This window comes from Fusarium falciforme, chromosome 10, assembly GCF_026873545.1.
Source record: "Fusarium falciforme chromosome 10, complete sequence".
Classification (NCBI taxonomy): Eukaryota; Fungi; Ascomycota; class Sordariomycetes; order Hypocreales; family Nectriaceae; genus Fusarium; species Fusarium falciforme.
The window spans coordinates 1,858,026-1,876,133 of NC_070553.1; the positions used below are offsets into that span (position 1 = coordinate 1,858,026).

The 18,108-nt window shown below is 51.4% G+C and overlaps 8 protein-coding genes across 8 annotated transcripts; 4 read left to right on the forward strand and 4 right to left on the reverse strand.

The window, feature by feature from the left end:
- Positions 1-280: 280 nt before the first annotated feature.
- Positions 281-1,266, reverse strand: NCS54_01248000 (E2 ubiquitin-conjugating enzyme; the record flags this gene model as incomplete). Its single annotated transcript, XM_053157713.1, has 3 exons — positions 847-1,266; positions 519-793; positions 281-455 (listed from the first exon to the last, which is right to left on the reverse strand). Exons 1-3 carry the CDS (start codon positions 1,099-1,101, stop codon positions 281-283), a joined length of 705 nt encoding a protein of 234 aa, XP_053013688.1. The 5' UTR covers positions 1,102-1,266.
- A 1,591-nt stretch (positions 1,267-2,857) lies between these two features.
- Positions 2,858-5,035, forward strand: NCS54_01248100 (Hypothetical protein; the record flags this gene model as incomplete). The annotated part of the gene is made up of 11 exons (XM_053157714.1): positions 2,858-2,991; positions 3,038-3,045; positions 3,104-3,129; positions 3,181-3,639; positions 3,694-3,760; positions 3,810-4,083; positions 4,133-4,232; positions 4,290-4,399; positions 4,458-4,578; positions 4,624-4,692; positions 4,745-5,035. 11 exons carry the CDS (start codon positions 2,858-2,860, stop codon positions 5,033-5,035), a joined length of 1,659 nt encoding a protein of 552 aa, XP_053013689.1.
- Positions 5,036-5,524: 489 nt separating this feature from the next.
- Positions 5,525-6,637, forward strand: NCS54_01248200 (Hypothetical protein; the record flags this gene model as incomplete). Its single annotated transcript, XM_053157715.1, has 1 exon — positions 5,525-6,637. One exon carries the CDS (start codon positions 5,525-5,527, stop codon positions 6,635-6,637), a length of 1,113 nt encoding a protein of 370 aa, XP_053013690.1.
- A 200-nt stretch (positions 6,638-6,837) lies between these two features.
- Positions 6,838-7,511, reverse strand: NCS54_01248300 (Hypothetical protein; the record flags this gene model as incomplete). The annotated part of the gene is made up of 2 exons (XM_053157716.1): positions 6,838-6,966; positions 7,032-7,511. 2 exons carry the CDS (start codon positions 7,509-7,511, stop codon positions 6,838-6,840), a joined length of 609 nt encoding a protein of 202 aa, XP_053013691.1.
- A 503-nt stretch (positions 7,512-8,014) lies between these two features.
- NCS54_01248400 (Hypothetical protein) lies at positions 8,015-9,533 on the forward strand (the record flags this gene model as incomplete). The annotated part of the gene is made up of 4 exons (XM_053157717.1): positions 8,015-8,017; positions 8,070-8,123; positions 8,173-8,979; positions 9,027-9,533. 4 exons carry the CDS (start codon positions 8,015-8,017, stop codon positions 9,531-9,533), a joined length of 1,371 nt encoding a protein of 456 aa, XP_053013692.1.
- A 385-nt stretch (positions 9,534-9,918) lies between these two features.
- Positions 9,919-10,568, reverse strand: NCS54_01248500 (Hypothetical protein; the record flags this gene model as incomplete). The annotated part of the gene is made up of 2 exons (XM_053157718.1): positions 10,266-10,568; positions 9,919-10,209 (listed from the first exon to the last, which is right to left on the reverse strand). Exons 1-2 carry the CDS (start codon positions 10,428-10,430, stop codon positions 9,919-9,921), a joined length of 456 nt encoding a protein of 151 aa, XP_053013693.1. The 5' UTR covers positions 10,431-10,568.
- A 2,169-nt stretch (positions 10,569-12,737) lies between these two features.
- Positions 12,738-14,421, reverse strand: NCS54_01248600 (Protein kinase domain-containing protein; the record flags this gene model as incomplete). Its single annotated transcript, XM_053157719.1, has 2 exons — positions 12,738-13,782; positions 13,874-14,421. 2 exons carry the CDS (start codon positions 14,419-14,421, stop codon positions 12,738-12,740), a joined length of 1,593 nt encoding a protein of 530 aa, XP_053013694.1.
- Positions 14,422-15,781: 1,360 nt separating this feature from the next.
- On the forward strand, positions 15,782-16,981 carry NCS54_01248700 (Ysc84 domain-containing protein; the record flags this gene model as incomplete). Its single annotated transcript, XM_053157720.1, has 2 exons — positions 15,782-16,070; positions 16,119-16,981. The coding sequence occupies 2 exons, from the start codon at positions 15,782-15,784 to the stop codon at positions 16,979-16,981; spliced, it is 1,152 nt and encodes a 383-aa protein (XP_053013695.1).
- Between the last annotated feature and the right edge of the window lie 1,127 nt (positions 16,982-18,108).

Genomic DNA, 18,108 nt, shown 5'->3' on the forward strand with positions numbered 1-18,108 from the left:
GGCGCCCAGAAAGAATGCATCACAAGATGCACTAACAAATCATTCGCTGCGTGGTTTTCCTCCTCTTGCACGCGGTCTAACGTACAAGTACCTGACTGAAGGAATCGGTTCCATCGCTGTCATTCAATTCACCCAGTCTATGCCAGCAAAAGAAGACGGGAAAAAAACAAAGATGACATATAACAAAAGCAAGACCTCGTTCAAACTCCCCATACCATGCAAAATATTCGTAACTATCTCGTGTTCGCTGGTTCCGTATTCGGTCGTGTCGCTGAGAGCTTCAATGCTCACCCAGTAGGCGGGCCGTGATGTCTCCCATGTATGCCTCCTCCAGCTCGTAATCTTGTCCGTTGTTCTGGTCGATGCCAAAGAACAGGAAGGCTTCGGTTACGGCATCGAGGGCGAATCCCATGTTGACGAAGCGATCGACGAGGTCCCTGTTGTAGCCCATATACCTATCTCGCGGTTAATACGAGGCGTCTCCAGTAGCCCAAACTGCACATATCCCGTCAACATACCTGCTGTTATCATTCTTATTGGTAGTAGTGGAATCCTCTTTCCTCCACTTGCTCAGATCAATGTCCTGTCGTGGGGCACCGGCGTGCTTAACAGCCCACTCGTGAGCCATGAGGGCGAAGCGTTCAGGGTCATTAAGCATCATGTTTGCCACCTCTGCGTCTTGTGGGTCCTTGGGGTTTGGGAACTCGAGGAGCATTCGGAGGGAGAGCAGGGCCGTCTTGATGGTCTGGACGGGAGACCAGTTGGAGCCGAGGGTATCGAGACAGATGGCGCCCTGCAGAAGCAAGAGTCAGCAATGGGGTAAGCTTCCCGGACAAAGAATCTTACCGTCTGGCTGCTGATGTTAGGATGCCAGATCTTGGTGTCGAATCGTATTATAGGAGACTTGAAGGGATACTGCTCGGGGATCTGGATGTCGACCTGGTAGGTGCCGCCTGCGTAGGGAGTGTCGGGGGGGGCGGGAAAGATGCCCTTTAGGTGGACGAGGTTGCCATCAGTGACTGGGGTCGCATTCACGCCTGAGCTGTCATGATCAGCCTCGATGTCCTTGAGCTCCTTTGCGATGCGGCGCTCTCTAGCCATGTTTGCTGGAGGTGTGTCGTGGCAGGAGGGAAGAGATGATGCTGGCGGTAATAGGTTGATGCGTGGCAGTAGGATAACGTCGGATGTTGAGGAGGAGGAGTTAAGTGGTGGTGGTGCTTCTGCAGCTGCAGATGGAAGGCTCTGGTGCTTGCTGTGCTGTGCTATGCTCGTGTGTGGTCGAGGAAGGTGCCCCAGGCTTTGTTCTTTCTGATGAGGGGTCTGCCTTGTGGCGTGTGTGGCTGTGAATGCCCGCGACGTCACTCCACTAAGCAACCACTAAGGATTACCTTGCTCTAGCGCTTGCAGGGATGTCCTTAGTAAAGAATGTTAATAATGAGGCAGTTGACTACACCTCAAAGCAGTTTCTTTGGTGTTGAGTTTTGTCATTCAAAAGAATAAAATATTAAGGCGAGCTCATAACTTATTCTTTGGTCATATACGTATTACATGTTCACTTCAAAGATGTCCACAGCCAGGTGTGTCACACACAACTACCGGGTAGGCATTATCCCTGAGTAAAGCGTTCCCCGTCTCATCGAGGTAGTTAATACAGACAGACCACAGAAGCAAAGAAAACAGTTTAAGAATGATCTTTAGGTAGGAAAGGGACAAGTATTGCTTTTCCAGGACTGGCAATACTACAATGCAGTTTCCATTCAATCACTGAAAGCCCAGTCCATCAAGGTGCAGACACAGAAATCTGGGTTAAAAGACCCCACTGTCTACAGTTGACAAGCTCGCTGAAGGAATCTCCTTTGAGCTGAACTTTTTTCATTGAATACCTGACAACCAAGTTACAAAAACAAAGACATACTCAAAGGAATCCTACATCTACTCGACACAGCTAACTATTCTCTTGAGAAGCATCTCCTCATGCTTGAACCCCTCGCCCGTTGACTTACCCCTTTTCATCACACCCGGAGCAACTATCCAGTTCACCACCCGTGGCTTAACAGGATCCCCCCGTCTCGAGACCCATGGTCTCTTCGTTAAACGGTGATTTCTCTTGTCCCTTGTCGAGGTCAAATGTCCAAGTGATGCGCGAAATCTGCCTGCTGATCTCTTTTCCCACGACAAACGCCTCGCTGATGATGCTGGAGAATTCGTTTTCCACATCTTGCTCTCGAAATTTGGCCATGGTATCGAAAGTGTTGAACAGGCAGTCAGTGATACGGGCTCTCTCGTTTTCCTGCCATTCCTGGATCTGAGACTGCTCTTCTGGGCCCTGAGCGTCTAGGAGGAGTGCGGTATTCAGACACATCCGTGATGGGTTCGTGCAAGTCTGCCTGCTCTCCGCTAGGGGAAATGAGTCTCTACAAATGGCAGTGGGCTATTAGTTGTTTTAAATTAAATATCTGCAACAGAAGATATTATGGTTACTTCTCAGGCTTGGTGAAGTATAGTCTCCTTTCTCATCTCTCGATCAACACTTTGTCTCATAGCATTAGTCTCAACAAAAACATCACTTACGGGACGAATCTTTTCCCGTATGATTGAAATGAAGAGACACAGCTCCTGTGGCTGGCGCCATCAATGGTTAGAAATATGAAGGTTACGGTGCTTTAGGGCGCTGGGTTTAATGCCGTAATCTGGTGACAACTTTGTTCGCTGATGCCTTCCTTTGATGACGTGTCACAACGACCGATGTAAGGACAATGGAGGATATAAAGCTATATAATAGGATAAATCTCTTTCTGTGTGGTTGATGTGGAGAAAGATAGAGATAAACCACTTTGACCTGATCTCTTCCCACATCATGACGCTTCTCATAGCCAACATGGTTTCCAGAAACAGACTGGCGAAGTTGAATGGTCTAAAGTCATCAGACAACCCGCCTGCCTATGAGCAAGACGAAAATCTACTCGTCATCGGCATCGATTTCGGGACCATGTGAGTACCAATCTTCTATCCAGGAACCATGTCTGACTCGTCGTAGCTATTCAGGTATTGCGTGGGCTACCCAAACCGACTTCAACAGCGAACAGATCAATCTAATAACTAGCTGGCCAGGGTCGGGTCGAGAAGAGGGTAAGACTCCAATCGAGATATACTATGAAAACTATGTCATGGGGGTTCGAGGTGGAAAAGGATGCCAACCCCATGACTTGGTTTAAGCTCTTGCTCCTGAAGCAGGAGGACCTATCTCCCGAGCTGTGCTCTTCCGAGTTCCTCATCCGAGCCCGGAAGATGGCGTTAGAGCATCAAAAGACACCCTTCGACCTGATCGCGGACTACCTGCAGGCGATTTGGAACCACACGCTTGAGGGCATCGCCAAGGACCGCGGAGACTCAGTCCTCGAAGCGTACCAGTTCCACGTCGTCATTACTGTCCCTGCCATCTGGAAGGACTATGCCAGGCAGGACATGGAGAAGGCGGCCAAAAAGGCCGGTATTCTCGATCGCAGAACGGCGGGCAAGACTATCCTGACATTTGCCCCAAAACCAGAGGCTGCCGTCCTATCGACTCTGTGTGACCCAGGGCGCGAACCCAAGACGGGTGATGTGTACTTCATTTGCGATGCCGGAGGTGGCACAGTTGTGAGTTGCCAAAGAGCTTTGCCCTCGGTCGTGTCACTGTCGTAAGGATCCCAGGATCTCATCACCTACGAGATCACGGGCGTCGACCCGATCCTGATGAGGGAGGCCGTTGAAGGAACAGGTTAGCAAACTTAGCGCCCCATTCATTTCCCATGCACTAAGCAACGCAGGCGGACTCTGTGGAGGTACCTTCATCGACGAGGAGCTCGAGGCCAGGATAAGGAATCGCCTAAGCTGCAAGTGGGGTCAAATCAGCCAGTCGGGAATCAAGGAGATGCTCAAGGGCGACTGGGAGCTTTCCATTAAGCCACAGGATAAGCCTGGAAAAGGGAAAAAGGAATACGTGGTGTCGATCCCGGCCGAAGCTTACCAGAAGGACAACGAGCTATTCGACGACATGACAAGAGAGCCTTTCATCAAGAAGGGCCGTATGCATCTCAAAGGGTTCAGTCATCTCCTCCTTGGCCATATCTTGATCTAACCGTTTCGCTAGATGTCACATCGAACAGGTCTTTGAAGAGTCGTTTTCCAAGATTGATAAGCTTATTGAAGCCCAAATCCTTAAGGCCAAGAAGCAGGGCCTGTCGTTGACTGTAAGCAGAACCCCGGTTGACTCATAACATACTCTAACCACTTCTCGTGGCTCACAGGGAATCATTCTCGTTGGCGGTTTGGGGGGCAGCCCTTATCTGTATGAGCACTTGAGGGCTCAACATGGACCAGCCAGCATCAGCATCCTGCAATCAACCGGAATGAGACCGTCAGTATCCCTCCCTGTCACCCTTAAATAGGTATACAGCTAACACCCTGCCAACCAGGCGTACGGCAATCTGTCGAGGAGCCATGTACAAAGGCTTCATGAGCGGAACCGCGTCCTCCAACCGAGAGTGCCATATTCCAATCCAAGTCACCTCGACCGTCTCAAGAGCTAGTTACGGGGTATGGCACAGAACCACGTTTGACCCAGAAGTACATCTCTAGCAGGACAAGGTATGGGACGAAACGTCACAAGAGTGGGAGGCCGGAAACCAAATGACATGGTACCTGAAAAAGGTTTGTCGCTGCCGCTCTCTACAACATTTCCGGCACCTAATGCTTATTCTAGGGAGAAAACGTGTCAACCAAGGCCCCAGTGTCCCACTCCTGGCACGTGCTGTACGAAACAAACAGCAGCTTCGACGGAACCATTAAAGTAACGATCTGTCAGTGCCAGGAGGATACGCCCCCCACGCGCAAGAACGACAGCGTTGAGACGTGGGCCACCATCGAGTGCTCGATCGATACTCCCTTCTGGGGCATGAAATATCACTGGAACGAGGTCGGGATCAGAGTAAAGAAGCTAGACTACCACGTCGAGATGGTTCCGTCTGGTGCCTCTGTGAGTTTGCGGTTGTAGTGAATGGAAAGAAGGTAGGCAAGTCCCAATTTCAAACTCGCTTCAGTTAGGTAGACTAGATTACATCCACCTCGTGGTTTCTTCTTCTTCTTTTTTTTTTTTAATTGGTATCAATCATGTTTCTAAGAGGAGAGTTCTATTAAATAATGATAAGGTAGTGCAATGCAAAAGCTGCTCACATCTCCAATATCTCCCCACACAAAAACATTGGATGGACCAAACCTAAAAATAAAAAAGTCCTTGACGCTACCTTGCTATTCCCGGGTTTCGCTTCAAGCCATGTTAGTCTTGATTGGCTTGAAAGGACTCAGCTCAGGGGTTAAATTTAGCTGCACGCGCCAACAGGCAACAGCATATTCGCCAAGCATATAACTTGCCATCTCCAGCATTCATCCCAGTCCTTTACATCCTTCGAACTGCCACTGAAATGGACTGCTTCCATCATTCGTGATGAGTTTCAGTCGTATCGAGCACCCAGGGTGGCACGTCATGGCCCCAACAGCCAAGCTCTGTCATAGGCTGAATCTAGACCCTGTCACCTGTTTCGAAACCTTTGGGGCCTTCAGAAAGCTATACCGACCAGCAGAGCGAGATCTTTCGCCTCTATCGTACATACATCCCTCTTCCCACCTCGAGAGACTACCCCCTGAGCTGATCGACATGATCCTTGAACCCCTCGGCGCCTCTGGAATGGTGGCTCTGGGCCTCTGCTCTCGGACCCTCTGGCGACATGTCACCTCAATGGTCAGGAGTGTCTATCGCACTTCGGCCAGCGACCCAAGCTGGGCCGGCATTCCTCTCATATGCGCCAGCTCATACATTGATGATCTACCTGAAAGCTTACACGACCTCTATCCTGAGGCCAACGAACCGTGGGCCGTCGACGAGAATGATGACCGAATAAATCCATCTGACACTTGGAGAAAACGCATGCTCCAATGCTCCATCGAAGTTTCGAAAAAGGGCCGCAACATTTATCTTGAAGCATTCGACAAGTACATCACAATGAGCCGCATCCCAAAACAACTGCACACACTTCTCAAGGCATCAATAGACCGAATCCCCTATGTGGAGGGAACTCGTTGGCAACTCCGTAACCTGACAACAAATGAATACGTCTCTTTGGGCTTGGTCCTCGAGAACAACAACCGAGACCGCATGACGCTTGCCCTTGAAAACCACCGCTGGGCCACTGTGGACTCAATCTTGCTGTGGTACATCTGCTGGACATCTCTACTCGGAGCAAAGGCTATTCCAGCTGATAGTTCCACTGCAAAACTTGAGCGTCTCTTTCAACGGCGAGGACCGTGGGCTGGACACTGTTTCGACATCATACAAGAGAAGGACCCAGATCCAGGGTGGGAGGATGTCACAAGCATCTTTGTCAGATACGCCGACCTGCTTATGGAGAAGAAACAAAAAGAATGGTCGAAAGAGCCCGTACAGGTGCTTAAAAAGGTCAAAAGTCTGCCTCAAACTGCAGCTCAACGGCTATTCCCAAGGCTGACTCGAAGGCGAGAAAGGGCCAAGGCTCGCAAGGAGATCACGGGGTTGAAAAGGGTGAGGGATGCTCTACACCGCATTTACTCCCTCGTTCGCTAGATGTGGATTTGATTCACGTAGGATCCTTTTTTTATAATCTTATAATAAATGAGCGGAGTTGGTTGTGATTGGGATTTGTCTTTCTAAGATCGTTATAATGCGCGAGGTTGGAGGAAACTAATGATGAAATGAATTCACATGTATTCTTGCTGCATATCTCACGACTGTCGAAATGCAAGCAGATATTTTCTTACGCTCGTTTATCCCTCAGGAAGTGGACAAGCGCTCTCCTTGGATCCATGGACATCTCTTCGATGCAGCTGCCGCTGAGTAAACGCCTGAGAAGGGTCGTCAAACACAGCATCGCACTGGTCGCAGTACTGAGGAACCTAGCCAAGACTCTAGGTTAGCATCGATCAGATCAAGCGACGAAAGGGCAAGAATGAACCCTTACCTTGGCCCATTCACGCATTTCTTGGGGTGTATATAAGCCTCGGATCTCGTATATGTGAACCAAGAACAGACCCATCTTGCCCTCGTCGGCAATTTTGTCACGGTCCTCAAACTTTTCGCCAAATGACAAGATCTCTCGCCTCAACTCTTCAAATCCTTCAGGAACGGCAGTGGGGAGATCTTCATCCAGAAGAACCTCGCGATGTGCGTAGACCGTGACCCAGGCATAAGTGACGTACGCAACGGTCGACTTGCCATGACCTTCCATCAAAGGAATCATGACCCGGAACCTATTCTTGTCCGCAGTTCCGCCTGCTTGTGCGATCTTGGCATAGAAAAGCTTTGAGATTTCATCTTTGTCGGGATGATCTTTGTAGAAAGGGGGAGTTCCGTATGTCTCATCTACGCCGTTGGCGTCAAGGAAGGCATCAAGGGTACTAATGGAAACTTTGAAGCCACGAAGGAGCGTTGTAGAACCCATTTTTCACCGAATATGATTGATATTCACAGAGTCAAGTTTGTTCCTGAAAGAAATACCATTAAATGTGAGAAACCGCATGAAGTCCAGTCAGCAGCGTGGCCCTCTAGGCTGCAACCGACAGGGATGCCCCCGATTTCGCTCAATAACAATGGACTCAAAAATGGTTTTCGACAAAATGCCAACCTCCAGTCATTAATATTTCCGTCCAAAAGTCGAAAGCTAAAATTATTAACGATTTGTATGGGATTGAATGCCATAGTCGGTCGAGATGTTGTTGAGGGTTCACGTGACCGAAGCACGTGATTAGCCTCCAGCTGCTGTCGTGTTTCCCTGGCGCCTGATTGCATTGGCGCTTTCGCATTCATCATCACTGGGTCGCCTGGAGCCTCGACCTCGATCTTCCACAACAACCACCTCCGCCACACCTCCACACAACAACATCGCGAGCATCTCTTTTATCGATAATCAGAAGAACTTGAGCTCCTAGAGCTAGATAAGCCAAGATGGTGAGCTTCCGTGGCCACACACGGTGTCTGGCAGCTGTTGACGTCGTTACAGGGTCAAGGTCAATCTGGCATGGGGGGAGATGGGCGCGATGACAAGGACAAGAAGGCAAGTGCATCGCGGACACTTGATGAATGCTGTTCTAACCTCATGATAGAAGGATAAGCCCAAGTACGAGCCTCCGCCCCGACCCACGACTCGAGTTGGCCGCAAGAAGAGAAAGGCCGGTGGCACCAGCGCCGCCCAGAAGCTTCCCGCCGTCTACCCGACCAGCCGATGCAAGCTTCGTCTCTTGCGAATGCAGCGAATCCACGATCATCTCTTGCTTGAGGAGGAGTACGTCGAGAACCAGGAGCGTCTACGCAAGGCCAAGGCCGCCAAGGAGGGCCAGACCTCCGCCACCGATGCGGATATCGACCGGTTAGCGGATGAGCGAGGTCGCGTTGATGACATGCGAGGAAGTCCCATGGGCGTCGGAACCTTGGAGGAGCTGATTGACGATGACCACGCGATCGTCAGTAGTACGACCGGTCCTGAGTACTACGTCAGCATCATGAGCTTCGTCGACAAGGACCTGCTGGAGCCCGGTGCCAGTGTTCTTCTCCATCACAAGAGTGTCAGCATCGTTGGTGTCTTGACAGATGATGCCGACCCTATCGTCAGTGTCATGAAGCTTGACAAGGCTCCTACCGAATCATACGCCGACATTGGTGGTCTCGAGCAGCAGATTCAGGAAGTGAGGGAGTCGGTGGAGCTGCCGCTGCTCCATCCTGAGCTGTACGAGGAGATGGGTATCAAGCCTCCCAAGGGTGTCATTCTCTACGGTGCCCCTGGTACAGGAAAGACGCTGCTGGCCAAGGCAGTTGCCAACCAAACCTCTGCCACTTTCCTGCGCATTGTGGGCAGTGAACTGATCCAGAAGTATCTCGGTGATGGACCGAGACTTGTGCGACAGCTTTTCCAGGCAAGTTGAGTTGTTGAACAGATGTAACCTCTACTAACATGGAGCAGGTTGCTGGAGAAAATGCCCCGTCCATTGTCTTCATTGACGAAATCGATGCCATTGGTACGAAGCGATACGATTCGACGTCGGGTGGTGAGCGAGAAGTCCAGCGAACTATGCTGGAGCTTCTGAACCAGCTGGACGGATTCGACGACCGAGGTGACGTCAAGGTCATCATGGCCACCAACAAGATCGAGAGTCTGGACCCTGCCCTGATCCGACCAGGACGTATCGACCGAAAGATTCTCTTCGAGAACCCCGACCAGAACACCAAGCGCAAGATCTTTACACTGCACACGTCCAAGATGAACCTGAACGACGATGTTGATCTGGAGGAGTTTATCTCGCAGAAGGACGACCTTTCTGGTGCCGACATCAAGGCCATCTGCTCCGAGGCGGGTCTGCTGGCTCTCCGAGAGCGGAGAATGCGTGTCCAGATGGCGGATTTCCGATCGGCGCGTGAGAGAGTGCTCCGCACCAAGCAGGAGGGTGAGCCAGAGGGTCTGTATTTGTAATGTACCTATCACTGGGTTGGGATGCTCGATAGACGGACGGCTCTGCTTGTAATGTGGAATAGAAGTTGACTGTCAACATGCCTGTGATTTGACGAGGACATGTGATTTGGAAGTGACGGCAAGTTTACCAATGTGGAAGTGAAATGATGTGATGTATTCTGCCTGTCATCACCTATTACCAGCTAAACAGGAGTGTTGACGCTATTGTTGGAACCTATCCGTGTCCATCAATCCATCGTGTCGTACAAGACCTAGACACACGAAACTCTGAGAAACGCTGATTATCTTCCCATTACCATAAACCTTCTTCCTCGTCCTCAGTTCCCCAAACATAACTGCCACAAGAAAAGAAAATACCATGCCCTGGAAAGAAGACTGTTTGGGTCTAGCTCCTATTCTCCTGCTTGATGGCGACCTCACTGCCCTTGCCCCCAATGGGTGCATGCTCATACAGCCACCGGACAACGACGAAGCTTCCTGCAGCCCAGGCCCAGGCGAGAACGGCAATGGACGATGTGATGAGCAGGGTGGGCACCAGGATCATAAGGGCGACACCGATCCAGAAGAGCGAAAAGAGGACGGCAGCGCCGAGGGCAAAGGCGACGGTGGAGAGGCTAAATGTGATGAAGAGGAGGATTGGGAGGAAGGCGAAGAGAAGCTGAAAGACAATGATAGACTGGTCAAGGTCAGATTGGTGGTAGCTTCAAGGGAGGCATTAGCAAGGGAGCTCACGAAGACAAAAGGTCGGTCAGAGGCGAATGAGGCCGTGTTCTTGTACGCGCGCTCGCGAGAATCAGGGGATACAACACGATCGACGGAGCTGCGGGCATAGGCGATGAAGCCAGAAGCAGTCTTGTGGGCGGCGTCGCCGTACGAGCGGGAGTCCTCGGCAGGCATGGTAGCGGAAGCTGTCGCGATAGACGATCGAGCTGGCCCTTGCAGAAGTATGGGAGGATCTCGTGTGAGATGTGGGTTACAGAATGAATGGAGCTCGAGTTGAGAAAATTGGTCTTTTTGATGGTGATGGTGGAGCTGTCATGATGGAGGAGAGCTCCCGCAGCTTGGAAGCTCCAGGCAATGGATGACGTGGGGGAAGAGCGCGCATTCCTTTGGTCGAGTTATAGAGGTACGTACCTCCCGTCGGACTCGGGAATCTGAGCATCCGGGGAAGGGCCCTACAGCCCTGCGAGGAACAAAAAGGGACCGCACCGATACAGCAAAACATCCGAGACAGGGGCATTCAAAAAGATTGAAAGCCAAAAAAGAATCAGAAGAAGCTGGTTGAATGCCTCCACCAGGGATCGAACCTGGGACCTTATCATGACCACTGGGGGGTACTAGTGATACGCTCTACCACTGAGCCATAGAGGCTTGCTTCTGATTGGTTGATGACGGCAGTGGTAGGACGGTTCTTGTCGAGATCGGCAGGGGAACAGCCATCTTGGGTAGCCAAGTCAAGATACGACTCACAATTTACACGCAAATCACTGGCAAGCCAAACCGCAGCTGCTTTCCTATTGATGGATGCATTTATACCTATGCTTCAATTCTAAAAATGAGTTGACGGGTGTTGGCTCTCCAGCCAACGTCTGTCTAGTGGTCACTTCAGCCAGTGCTGGATACCATCTCCAACCCACAACATGGCTTCAAGTTAGCACCCTCACGTCAACGGCGCTGCAGAAGCCTCAGCGCCTCCCTCCAACAACCAAAATGTCAATTTTTTCCTTGCTTCTCTACAGCTACTCGCTGACTGCCTCTTGCCGGTTGGTCCAAACCCGCAGAGCTGACAGCTGCTGGGAATTACAACTTGCGCCACTGCGGGCTTTCTGAAGCGTGCTATTGACAAACTATTGATCCGACAGGACAGCCATGGTCAACAACAAAACAGCACCGTCTCCTTTCTTATTTTTAAGCTTCTTTTTCTTATCCATCTTGTCAAGTCTTCACTGTCACTCGTTCATTGTCCTGAAGAATCTTCAAGTCTTGTCTTAATCATGAGGTCCGAGATATTTGCGCTTCCGTTGTTGGCTTTGGCCCGTGGAGTATTGGCTTCACCATGCTTGCCGCCTTTGTCTTCTTCCTCTCTGAGCGGTACCACTACTGCTTCCTTGGAGACCGAGTCAACAGCTTCTACTGAGAGTAGTACTGTCCTTACAACCACTGAATCGACAACTGCCTCGGCCAGCGAGACTGCTACCACTTCTGCTACTCTATCTTCGGCTTCCACTGAGAGCACTGAATCAACCACCGCTGAGTCCACTACGACTTCTGCGCTATCTACAGCCTCCATCGAGTCCACCACCACCTCTGCCGAGCCCGAGCCACAGGAAACCAACCTAATCGTCAACGGAGGCTTCGAAGCGAGCACCCCTCAGCCTTGGGGAATCTTCAACCCAAGAAACCCGGGCAGCTTAGGCATCTCGACGGACCAGTTCTACGCGGGTCAACAATCGGGCACCTACGAGCACAGCGACAATGCTCTGAATGAGGACTGGGGCATATACCAGACCATCGACAATACCCGCCTCGAACTCGGCGGGAGGTACATGGTCACCATCCGCATCCGCGTACCCGACGACTCTTGCTCCGATATCACGTTGGTGCCCTCGATTGGCAACGGCGGTTGGATAACTCTGGGCTCCTCTGTCATAAACGTGGGCAACGCCGTCAACAACTGGCATGAGGTCCGGGCCATGTTCCGGTACAACCAGCAAGCATTGATCAACAATTCGCCTGGCGTCGCCATAATATCCCGTTGCGAGAGTGTTTCTTTCTTGGTTGATGAGGTCAGCATGGTCAAGTACGTAGAGCCGACGACCGATTAGTGTACAAGGGGTGTGTAGAGCGTGTATATTAGTGATAATCTAATAGGTGTACATAATAGGCACTTTTGCTCTTGATTGCCTCTAATGCAAACTAGCATCATCTAAACAAGCAAATAACCACGTTTACCGCATTATAGTATAAGAGTCGGGCAGTGTATATTTTGTCCATCAGCTACTCTTGGAGATATTTTCCCCATATTCTCGTGAAGGGCATCTTATTAGTTATATTGCGATCTCACATAAGAAAATAGTTGGACACGAAGGAGAGCTCTCATTGAGCCTTTCATGTCACCACGAATCCGTATAGTAGAAAATAAACCATAGATGAGTTGTGCCAAATGCAGTGTCAAAAGATGTCCTCCCATGGAGAAGTAGACGCTCACTCAAATAATCCCTTTCCTGACCGATACTCAGTCATAACTACGTCGCCAACACCATCTCTTCGTGCCGTACGGAGTAGGCCCCCAATATAAGCACGGACACCGTTAATACCGATGCGAGTCTCGTGAACCGGGTTCAACATGGTGGTCACGAGCGGGTATGCTGCATGGTCTTCCCAAGACCTAGGCGAGTAGATGTCTCTGAAGCTCTTCATAAAGTTACCATGCTCACCCGCAATCTGACACGAGCAATCCTCTCCCGACCGTGAGAAGCTCATCCAGAGCTGTCTGTACCCCGACGTTCCAGCCTTGGACACGGCCAGCAGCAGAGCGAAGCAGCATCCGAGCTGCCAGATGTCTGCACGGAGGCTGCTATCCCTTTTTTTCACTTGCTCCGGGGCCAGATAAGGGTATGAGCAATCGTCATACTTGGTAGATCCGTTGCGGACCAGAACCTTGCTGACTCCAACGTCGGCAACGATAGCACGGGGTGGGGTAGATTCCGGCTTGTGAAGAAGGATATTATCTGGCTTAATGTCCTTGTGCTTGATGGAAAGGCCGTGCAGGTATGCAACAGCATCGGCCAGTTGCTGCATGATGCGGTAGATCCACCAGTTAGATTGGGGCGAGCCAGGCTGGAACCAGGGGCATCGGGCTTTCCTCTCTTCTTCAGACGATTCCAGGAACTTTTGGAGTGTAAATGGAGCCCAGGGCCTCATGACGATACTTATCGTGTCTTCCTCGTCTTCGGTCGCCACGGTGAAGGCCTCGACTAGCTTCAGAATGTTTGGGTGGTCACACACTTCGAGGATGCCAATCTCACGGAGGATCTGGACCCTGTCGCTCCCGTTGAAAAAGGTCTTCATGGCCAAGAATTCACCGGTGCCCTTGTGCCTGACCTTTCGAACTGAGGCAAAACTGCCTTTTGATATGCTCAAGGAGATGTTGTGATTGTATGGGACGTCTCCCATATTCTGATATGTATGGACGTATCGTGGATCGAGCCGGGCGGCGATCTCGGAGAAGAAGGCATTGATGTCGTTGCTTTTACATTGTTAGCTCTCTGAAAAGCAACTTCCCACGTTCCTTGTGTCCATCAACCATCGTTTGACCGGATATGACTGTGATTACTGACCGTTGCCTCTTCAGAGGACGGATAGCTTCGTCTTGAGAGATACTTAGGGCTTGGTCGACTCCCATCGTTTCCAGCAGCCTTCGGAGGTCCGTCACTATTCGCTGAGCAACATCGGACCCCAGCGAAGGAAACGCCGAGCAAGCGCCTGAATCATTCCCCACGATGAACTTGGATGCAAACAAAGCATTCAAGCCCCCATCCTGGCCGGTCGCTGAGTAGCGAGCGTGCATTCCGACCAAGTTGAGAACCTTGAAGAGTTGCGTGCATACAATCTGCAGCTGGGCCACAACGTCGGCTGGCACATCGTCTCCAGGTCCCAGGTTGGCGTCCAGCAGCTTCGTTTGGAGAGAGCACACGGCGTCTTGCAAACACTTTGTGTGCTTGTCGAGGAGGATGGCGACGGGGGAATCCAGTGACGCCCTCGCCTCAGACCAGGCTGTCACACGGCGGCATATGGCGACCGACTTGTCGAGGAGGTCTGTGACTTCCCGAAGGCCATGGTCGGCTTGCTGAGGAAAGTGGATCAGGGGTCTTGGTTGGTGCAACATGGTGCCTCTGAAGGTGGATTATTTGAGGGGAGGCTGAAAGGCAAACTTTTGCAGGAAGATTCTTCGTGGTTCGCCAGCTGCCGTGTGTCTTGATATTGGACGAACCCCTGCTTGTACGACGTGGCCAACAACCCGTCCGTGGTCCTATCACAATTCAAGGAGTGCATTGCTATCATCTGTGGCGTTTCAGCAATAAGCATTTATTAGAACTGAGCCCATCAATCATAACAATTACTACCTAGTCGTGTTTGTCATTGTTAATGAGACGTAGAGTCTTGGCCCATCCAGGATGAGCTCCCCTCCTGAGAAGGCCTCAATGAGGAGGCTGAGACAAGCGAGCATACCGTCTCTGGTTCCGAGATCAATTTCCAACACCAATTACGGTTGGTGGGTCAAAGAAAGCAGGTATCCAGATACTTTACCCATGTACGTACAGTCAGTTGAAGAGTCCGCACGACAGACTAATACCTATTAAATGGCAGAGAGGGCTCATTTATCGCAACAGCGGGGACTGGGAAAGGTAGGGAAGAAAAGACACCGGGGCGCTTGATCTGCACATTCAAGGCAAAAAGAGACACTGGCCGATATATGATGGATGCCCTATTGACACATATGGGTGGGTGGATATAGAGCAACAAGACTTGCTTGGTGCGAAGCAACAAAAAGTAGCAAGGATTCATTGCCAAAGGCAAAAAGAACTGTCGGTGGAGAGGCTCGAACTCTCGACCTTTGGATGTCCCTGACCTTGGGCCAAGTCATGCTATGAGACCAACGCTCTAACCAACTGAGCCACACCGACTGTTTCTGATTGTTGAAGGCAAGTGATCTAATTGGATCCAAGAGGAGGAGAAAGTTCTAGTCCATTCAGCGAGCAGCGAGACAAGTCATTCCTGTTATCGAGTAACCTAGCAAGCCACCATTCCACCGCTGTCTCGCGGGTACTCGCCTAATCCCGCTCCATCGCCCCTCGCCCTCGCCTCCCAACCCTCGCGTCACCAAAAATCGCCCTCTCGCATCACTCGCTCTTCACAAAACTCGGTGCTGCGCCACGCTCGTCCACGAAGCTCCCACGCAACGCGCACCCATCTCGGGACTCCGACTGCGGTCAGCGGCTGCCAATGTTGGTCCGCTGGTGCCTTGCGCCCACCGAAATAGTCTATTGTGATTAGTATGCATTGCGTATGGTGGTGCGAAAGAGAGTGCGAGATTTGGAGGAGGCGAGGGTGGGATATAAGGCTGCCATGAACCCGTCGATTTGGAATGATCAGATCAAGCAATACACACAATAACCTTCAATCCTTACATCTACTCTACATAATACTCAATTTCTACACCATCTCATCTCATCTCATCAAGCAAAATGACTGTCGTCTACTCCACCAACGAGCCCGTTGACCCTCTCAAGCAGTCTGGCCAGGCCCCTCCCACTTACACGGTCGAGCCGGACTACCAGCAACCTACCCCATCGGAGCAACAACCCCAAGATGCCTCCAGCAAGCAGGCCAAGGGTCACCACTTTCACAGAATCAGCTCCAAGGCTGGCTGGCCACTGAACAAGGCCGCCAACTTAATCGGTGCTGAGGGATGGTGGCCTACTACCATGGATAAGGAGTGCAACAAGGCCGCTCGCATCCTCCACAGCTTCACCAGTGAGTGCCCAGTAACAATAACCACCAACTATACTGACCTATCTCCAGACCTCAGCTCTTCCACCCCTCCCAAGACCAGTGGCCCCATGCATCCTACCGGCCTCACCCGCAAGTCCATGGTCAAGATCCCCCCTCACGTCCTCCACCGCGCCGCCGGTCTCGCCATCTTCAACGTCCTCCGCGCTGGTGCCTGCCACGGCTCCCTCGCCGGCGGTTCTGGTGTTGTCGTCGCCCGCCGCCCCGACGGTACCTGGTCTCCTCCCTCGTCCTTCATCGTGAGCACCCTTGGTGCTGGCTTCGTCTTTGGCCTCGATGTCTACGATTGCGTCTGCGTTCTCAACACTCCCGAACAGGTCGCCGCCTTTACAAAGCCCCGCTTGTCCCTCGGCGCTGAGGGTTCCATCGCCGTCGGACCTCTCGGTACCGGCGGAAGTGTCGAGGCTACTGTCACCAAGACTGCACGACCGGTCTGGAGCTACATGAAGAGCCGGGGGCTGTGGGCAGGCGTACAGATTGATGGCACTATCATCGTCAGCCGAGGAGATGCCAACTCTGCCTTCTACAACGAGCGCGGCATCACCGCCCGCAAGATCTTGACCGAGGACGTAGCCTGGCCAATGAGCGCCAAGCCCCTGTTTGAGGTGCTCCGAGCCATCGAGGGTCGACCCGACTACGATCGAACTATTGTCCAGGAAGTTGGAAGCGTTCCTCCCCCTGGCGACGCCATCCTATCCGAGAAGCAGGAGAGGTACACCGATGAGCCCGAGCTGCCCGCTCAGCAGACCCGAGAACAGACCGAAGAACCCAAGGAGGAGCTCCCCAACTATACGGACGTGAAGCCGGAGGTTAAGGAGGAGGAGGATGATACTGTCATGAGTGAGAAGGAAAAGCTGGCCAAGTCTGGTTACTAAGTCTTTTGGTTATGTCTGCATAGTATAGTGTTTCCTTTGTTCGCTGGGATAGGAGTTTTGGGCTGGATCTCAAATTGGGCTGGATATAGAATGAGCAATCGTATCAGATAATCGCATCAACATGTTTTCAAGACTAGAGCACCTAATTGAGACTCGAGATCAACAAATGGGCCAATAGACCGGCTGATTCATTCTGATGCTGCAATCAAGACCTTCATGATGCCGAGAGGGTGCCTTAAGGTTGGACAAAGCTTTCCATCTCCCTTGCCTACATAACATATCTCATCCAATGCTACGGCATAACCTTGCCTCTCATCTCTAATATCGATAGCCAAGAGTCATGACTGAAATGGGGCAAGAATCAATTTGAGAGGCAGGAAGACCTAACCATCGCCATCACACAACCGGAAGTTGTGAGGGACACCATCACAGCGGCGGACCGTCTGGACCGGATGTCTCGAGCCAACCCTATTTGAAGTAAACTTTCAAGAGCGCTCTATCTGACGGTTGGATGCTGTCTGGTATCTGTAGTGCAAGTGTTGCAGGCGAACAAATATGTGCAAACTGACTTTTTTTACACGACTGACTTTATCAGGTGAACCATATCTCTCGTTGCTCATCTCAACTTGTTTACGACAACTAATCACCAAGCATCGAATGCGTCTTCATCTCAGTCTTGGACCGAGAAACTCACGAGTTACTCTGGACCGGTTGTGCAACCTCGCACCCTATACACAGCACTTATCCATGAGCGCTCCCAACCCTACCGACAAACAACCGGAAACAAGAGCAGAAGCAGAAAAGATGAATGAGCAGACAAAGAAGGGTGACAAAAAGGTGTCGTGGGCTCGTAATTCTCAAATGGAAGATGATACTGACCAGGGTTTATGTAGGGGTCGCAGGGGCAGATGCAGGGCAGCAAATGTCCGCGCTGTGGACGCGTGGGAGGTCATGAACTCGATTGCCCTAGGCGATACCGGGACTGCTGGACGTATGGAGAGAGAAAGGGACAGACGGAGAGGACTTGAGTGTTTGGCTGCGTCGCCGTTGATGGCTACGCCGGGGTGGCTATAATCCGGAATGAGATGATGTGCTGGTTAAGAATATGGCAGCAATAATGGACTTTT